General features: G+C 62.4%; 1 protein-coding gene across 1 annotated transcript; it reads left to right on the top strand.

The window, feature by feature from the left end:
- The first annotated feature begins 821 nt into the window (after positions 1-821).
- IRX1 (iroquois homeobox 1) lies at positions 822-6262 on the top strand. Its single transcript, XM_072807380.1, has 4 exons — positions 822-1100; positions 4053-5097; positions 5432-5504; positions 5822-6262. The coding sequence occupies exons 1-4, from the start codon at positions 822-824 to the stop codon at positions 5877-5879; spliced, it is 1455 nt and encodes a 484-aa protein (XP_072663481.1). The 3' UTR covers positions 5880-6262.
- Positions 6263-6804: the final 542 nt, after the last annotated feature.

Genomic DNA, 6804 nt, shown 5'->3' with positions numbered 1-6804 from the left:
CCGCGAAGACCTAGGGGCCCGCGGACGCCGCGCCGCGCCGCGCCGCGCCGAGGGGCACCGGGGTGCGCTCCTGCCCGGGGGTCCGGGGACGCGGAGGCAGCGCCACCTCGGAGGCCAGGCCGCTGCCCGCCGGCCGTCGGCGCCCCAGCGCCGGCCCCGCTGCCCGAGCGGCGGAGGAGCCGGCGCCGAGGGGTTTCCCTGAAAGAGAGACGCACCTCGGCTCGGACGCGGCTCGCCCCGGGGTCCGACAGCTGCGAGCCGGCGCGCGCAGGGCGGGAGACGGCGGCGGGGCCCGGCCGGGAAGCAGCCCGCGGCCGGCGGCCCCGCACCCGCCGCCCCGCAGCTCGCGCGCCCACGGCGGACGGAGGTGGCCCGACCGGCGCGGAGCACCACGTGCTCGCCGGGAGGGGCGGGAGCGGCCGGCTGGGGCGGGCGGGAGGCAGGCGGGGGAGGGGGCGGGCGGGGAGCCGGGGGCGGGGCCAGCGCTCAAGGGGATGCCAATCAAAGCATCAACTTCAAATTGTGTCTGAAAGCCCCGCCGCCGAGCGGAGGGCGGCCGCCGCAGTCGGCGCGGGATCGCGGAGCCGGGCGCAGCCGGGAGCCGGGCGCCAGCGAGCACCGGGCCGAGCAGCAGCCACCGGCCCCCGCCGCCGGGCCGGCCCGAGTGCGCCCGGCCGGCCGCCCGCTCCCACCGCCCCCGCCCCCGCCCCCGCCCCCACCCCCGCCGCGCCGCGCCGACCCCCGCCCCCGCCCCCGCCCCCGCCCCCGCCCCTTTAATACTTGCCCGCCGCCGCCGCCGCCGCCGCCGCCGATCCGCGGACATGTCCTTCCCGCAGCTGGGCTACCCGCAGTACCTGAGCGCCGCGGGGCCGGGCGCCTACGGCGGCGAGCGCCCGGGGGTGCTGGCCGCCGCCGCCGCCGCCGCCGCCGCCTCGTCGGGCCGGCCGGGGGCGGCGGAGCTGGGCGCGGGCGCGGGCGCGGGCGCGGCCGCCGTCACCTCGGTGCTGGGCATGTACGCGGCCGCCGGCCCCTACGCGGGCGCGCCCAACTACAGCGCCTTCCTGCCCTACGCCGCCGACCTCAGCCTCTTCTCGCAGATGGTGAGTGCGCCGGGCCTGCCCGCGCCCCCGCCTCGGCCGCTCCCCGCCGGCGCGGGTGGGCTGGCGGCGCGGGGGGCGGGCGGGGCGCGGGGAGGCCTGGTCCGCGGGGCGCGCGGCGGCGGGGGCGCGGGGAGGCCGGCGGGCGACGGCCGCGGCGGCTCGGGGCCGGGGGAGGCGGGAGGCCTGGGCCGCGACCCGGGGCTCGGCGGGAGGCGGGAGGCGGGAGGGAGGCCGGAGGCCGGAGGCGCAGGCCCGGGGCGCGCGCCGCGCGGGCGGGAGGTGGGGGCCCCAGGCGCTCGCGCCCCCCTGGGCTCGGCGGGCGGGGTTCCGGCCGCGCGGCCGGGTTCGGCGGGACGCCCCGGGCCGGCCTGCGGACCCGGCTCGCGCGACCTCTCGGGCTTCGGGGGCCGGGCGGGGGGCGCTCGGTGCTCTCCCGCGTCGGTGACTCCTGTGGTTGTGTCCGACTTGGCCGGAGGGAACCCTGGAAAGCCTCGGAGACTTGATCGAAGTAAACCCAACAATGGGGAGATGAGACGGGGCCGGATGGGGTCTCGTATTGGAGGGTGTGCAGTTCTGAGATTTAGCGGGGGGGGGGGGGGGGGAGTGGAAATGATTTTGGCGTCCGAAACGGTGTTTGCTTTGACTTTCGTTAAGTTGCCAAAGTTTTCATTTCTTTTGCACCGAATGAAAAGCACTTTTCTTTCCGCGTTACATAATGGAGGATTAAAGAAAACAGAGTCCCTGGGCTTAAAATAAATGCTGTCCTCTTAGTCTCCCGTCCCAGTGGGTGTCAGATGGGGGGAGGGAGCTGCAAATTTCATTCTCGGCGGGGCATTCGCCATTCTGTCGGTGCAGAGGATCCATTTTCCCTGGTCTGACTGCAAGGTCGCGCTTAAACTTCGGGCTCCTGGGGAACTGCGCGCGGGCGCGGGGGGCCCGGGGGCCGGGGAGGCAGCCCCTCTGGCGCTGCTGCTGCCCTCGGGGTAAGGGCCCTTTGCAGCCCCCCCCCCCCACGTGTCCCGGCTCCCCGCAGAAGAAGAGCCAGGAAATAAATACCGGCCCACTGTACACGAGCAAAGCGGCTGGTGGGGTTTTCTGTAACTTTTCTTGTAGTTTTGAAAAGAAAGGCTATTTCTCTGAAAGCGGCCCCAGCTGCCTTTCAGACCGCTCGCTATCGAAAAAGATCAGCTCCCATTTTGTTCTGGCGGCTGGGGATGCCAGGGAAGCGATGAGAGATTTACAAGGTATCCTTTCAAAAAGAATTCCCAGCAGAGAAGAGACCGAAATGTCCTCCTTACAGTTACAACCAAAATAATTAGAAAAGTGCCAAGTACGCTTTGCAAAGATTGGGCAGAAACGAAATCTGGCCAGGGCAACCTTTTCTCTGTGTTTTCCACCACTAAACTCATTAGTCAAAGAAATATTCTGCTCTTCACAACTTTCTCAGGCTGGGAACCCCCTCTGCTAACATAGCAACTGGACCGTATTTACGTGGAGAATTATCATTTTTTAAACAGAAATTTTGAGTACGGATGTGTGCCATTTGGGACCCCCCTCCATGGTGTTTCTGCAAGAGAAAGGGAGCTGTGTGGTGTGAATCCGCTCCCATTGTAGTGCGATGGGGAAGGGAAATGCTTGATTTTTGGTATCTTATTTTATTTTATTTTTACTAAAGGGGAAACCTTGTAGAAATGCCCCCCTCCTCCCCAAGGTGTATGTATCTGCTACTGGTCTCCCTCCAGTTCTCGGAAAGTAAGCTTCAATCCAAACTCTTCATTCTAGGCCTGGGTTTCCAAGCCGTTATGATTGGAAGTCAAAAGATAAAATTGTGAGTGAATGTCGGTCTGGGCAATTTATGGTAATAATGAGGCCTAATGAGGTTGTTAGAAAGATAAAATGTTATTTACCAAAAAACCTGATGGGATAATTTGACTTGCTGTGTTTTACTACGGATGATAAAAAGAATATTGATCGCAAATAAATCACGGCCTCTAAATGCCTGCAAACAGTTTGTGCTTGCTCTTGCCACATCACAGTCAAACTTAGGAGATAAAGTGAGAACAGGCCTAGGAGAGCAGTCCCCTTCCCGCAGCCAGCGGCTTGGGGGCCCTCCGTTAATATTTTACCGGTGAATCCCTGCTTTTGTATTAAAAAAAAAAAAACAAATGATGTTTTTGTTATTATTATTGATGATGGCCCGGATTAAAATTTTAAATTACCTGTCACCATCTTCGACCTTTAAGTGTGGGGAGCCATTATATGCAGATTAATTTGGGAGCTAAAAGGAGTGTGCTTTCATTTTAAATTGCTGGTGGATTTGGACCTAAAGAAAACTCCGAGGTGGTTTATTTTGCTTGACCCCCTCGGGGTCGGAGGGAGGGGGGGGTTAGGCTTTAGATTCTTTACATTTGGAGAAACTGTTTTCTCAGTGCAGTTAAAAGGTTTTCCCTTCTAGTTAGTGTGAGATAAACTTGGAAATTACGGCTCTTGAAGTTGTTGTGGGGGGTGGGGGTGGAGGGAATTGAGGGCAGCCTGGAGAAATTCTATGGGGCCTTGGCCCCCGTTGTGGTCTTCTGGAGATGCAAGGTTCTGGAACTTCTCTTGAGTGACCAAAAAAAAAAAAAAAAAAAAAAAAAAAAGAAAGAAAAAGAAAAAAGAAAAGAAAAAAAAAACCCAAAAAACAAAAACACAAAACCAAAACCAAAACAAAACAAAAACCCCTTAAAGATGGTTGGAAGCTCAGTTTCTAGAGGCGGCTCAGGATTCTGACCCCTTACTTCCTCCCTGGGTGGTGCACTGGGGGCCTTCCTGTTCTCCAGCGGACAAGAGCGGCTGCCCCCCCCCATTCCCAGTTTTGGGGACTCATTGCGCTCTCTCTCTCTCTTTTTCTCCCTCTCTTCCCTGCACCCCGGCTCTCCCTCTCTTCCCCCCTTGGTGGCTCTGTGGTTGCAGGGCTCACAGTATGAACTCAAAGACAACCCCGGGGTACACCCTGCCACCTTCGCAGCGCACACGGCGCCGGCCTACTACCCCTACGGCCAGTTCCAGTACGGGGATCCCGGGCGGCCCAAGAACGCCACGCGCGAGAGCACCAGCACGCTCAAGGCCTGGCTCAACGAGCACCGCAAGAACCCCTACCCCACCAAGGGCGAGAAGATCATGCTGGCCATCATCACCAAGATGACCCTCACGCAGGTGTCCACCTGGTTCGCCAACGCGCGCCGGCGCCTAAAGAAGGAGAACAAAGTGACGTGGGGTGCGCGCAGCAAGGACCAGGAGGACGGAGCCCTCTTCGGAAGCGATACTGAGGGCGACCCGGAGAAGGCCGAGGACGATGAGGAGATCGACCTGGAGAGCATTGACATCGACAAGATCGACGAGCACGACGGCGACCAGAGCAACGAAGACGACGAGGACAAGGCGGAGGCGCCGCGCGGGCCCCCGGCACCCACGGCCCTTGCTCGGGACCAGGGCTCGCCGCTGGCAGCCGCCGACGCTCTCAAGTCCCAGGACTCGCCCCTGGGCCTGGTCAAGGAGGGCCCGGAGCCGGGCAGCACGCGCCTGCTGAGCCCGGGCGCCGCCGCGGGTGGCCTGCAGGGCGCGCCGCACAGCAAGCCCAAGATCTGGTCCTTGGCCGAGACGGCCACGAGCCCCGACGGCGCGCCCAAGGCCTCGCCGCCGCCTCCCGCCGGCCACCCGGGCGCGCACGGGCCCCCCGCGGGCACGCCGCTGCAGCATCCCGCCTTCCTGCCCAGCCACGGACTGTACACCTGCCACATCGGCAAGTTCTCCAACTGGACCAACGGCGCGTTCCTCGCGCAGGGCTCCCTGCTCAACATGCGCTCTTTCCTGGGCGTGGGCGCGCCCCACGCCGCGCCCCACGGCCCGCACCTGCCTGCGCCGCCGCCACCGCCGCAGCCGCAGCCGCCCGTCCCCGTGGCCGCGGGGGTGCTCCACGGTGACAAGGCCTCTGCTCGCAGCAGCCCCGCGCTCCCAGGTAGGGCGCCCCGGGGTGTCCGCCCCGCCCCGAGCCGGGAATCCGGAAGCCACGCAGAGCGTGGGGGTGGTGGGCGAGCACCGGCCGGGAGACGGAGGCAGAGGCAGCCAGAGCCCGGGGTGGGCAGCGATGTCCGCCGGGATTAGGGGACCGAGGCCGCGTCGGGAGAGCTGAGTTCTGTCGGCAGGCCTGCCCCGGGAGACCCAGTCCTAGCTGTGGGGGGGAGGGAGTGGGTGGGGAAGAGGCTGGAGCACCTCGGCAGCAGCCTCCCCCCCACCCCGCCCCAAGGCGCACACCTGTCTCCTAACGCTCTGCTTCTCCCCCTCCCTCGCAGAGAGAGACCTCGTCCCCCGGCCGGACTCGCCCGCACAGCAGTTAAAATCGCCCTTCCAGCCCGTGCGCGACAAGTGAGTGCTGTTTGCTCGAACCCTCCGTGGGGCCGGGGAGCCGGGGAGCCGGGGTGGCGGGGGCAGGGGCGGGGTGCTCGGGGCCCCGAGCGCGAGCAGCGCCGGGCGGGCAGGGTCCTACGGCCACTGTCGGGGGTGCGGTCCGCCGGCCGGCGCGGGGGCCCTGGGCCTCCGCGGGTTTCTCCCGACCCGGGAGCGGCGCGGGGCTGGCGACCACGCCCCCAGGAGCGGCTGGCGGAACCGGCGACTCCGGGTCCCAGCGGCCCTCCGAGACTGACGGTGCTTGTGCCTCTTGTCTCGCTGTGTTTCCCCTGCAGCTCGCTGGCCCCGCAGGAGGGGACGCCGCGGATCCTAGCAGCCCTCCCGTCGGCCTGATTCAGGGTCTTCTTTTACTTTTGCGGGGGGAGGGGGGAGGAATTCGGGAGGGAGGGGATGAGGGAGGAATTAGGACAAATATTTCAGAACTGGTGTAAAGGACAAATATGGCCACGACGTCAACGACTCCCATCCATCGCTTTCTGCAGAAAGGGGCTCGTTCCGGCCGGGGTCCAGGCAGCCCGGCCTCTGCCCACACCTTTGGTGGCTGTCACCTCGCTCCGCTCCGGTTGATTATCGGCTCGGTAAATGCCCCACGTGCTTGTGTCTTTTTTTTTTTTCCTTCCTTCTTTCTGTATATAGAGTGATTTCAGATTGTAAATAGCGCGTCAGCGAACTTGTCTAAATCATATATTTTTGTCTAATAAACTAAATGAAATGATGCCCGCTGCTCCTGCTGCTGTGTGTGGCTGGGTGTCTGCAGGAATGTCTCGGATCCTGGGATGCTGGCAGGGCCCAAGTGCCCCTGGCTGGGGACGAGAGGCTCCTTGGGGAGTTTCCACCCCAGGCTGGTGTTTCTCACAGTCTTTTTTTGGTTGTTGTTGGATTTGTTAATGTTGTCACTAGTGCAGTTTCTTGTTGGCAGTTTAATTCCTCCCGACCTTTAAGAGGTTTATCTGGGGGCACGCCTTTCTCGGGACATAAATGAGTTCGATTTTTAGTAGTTTATAAAACCGATTTCTTCAAGTGGCACAATGGGGGAAAAAAATGAAAAGAATTTCCAATTATGTCCCCAAAGGAGAACTTCAGATTTGAAATCAATTTATAACTCGTTGTCTCAACAGTGCATCCTGGCGTCGGGTCGTTTGGTGGGTAGAGTGAGGACATAATGGAGTATGAAATTTTGGCTTTTGAATGTATTTTTTAGTTACTTGGTTAAATCAAACGTGGAGAGAGATTGGAAGGCTCTTTTAAGCTGTCCTGA

Source organism: Canis lupus, chromosome 31 (assembly GCF_048164855.1).
Source record: "Canis lupus baileyi chromosome 31, mCanLup2.hap1, whole genome shotgun sequence".
NCBI lineage: Eukaryota > Metazoa > Chordata > Mammalia > Carnivora > Canidae > Canis > Canis lupus.
Note: the sequence above shows the minus strand (reverse complement) of the source record. Positions and strands in the feature narration are given on the sequence as shown.

What these genes read in the sequence shown, in the direction of transcription:
- IRX1 (XM_072807380.1), top strand. Translation starts at nt 822, where the DNA reads ATGTCCTTCCCGCAGCTGGGCTACCCGCAGTACCTGAGCGCCGCGGGG. An exon ending in TCAGCCTCTTCTCGCAGATG is followed by an intron (nt 1,101 to 4,052) that starts GTGAGTGCGCCG and finishes CTGTGGTTGCAG; the next exon opens with GGCTCACAGTATGAACTCAA. An exon ending in CAGCAGCCCCGCGCTCCCAG is followed by an intron (nt 5,098 to 5,431) that starts GTAGGGCGCCCC and finishes CCTCCCTCGCAG; the next exon opens with AGAGAGACCTCGTCCCCCGG.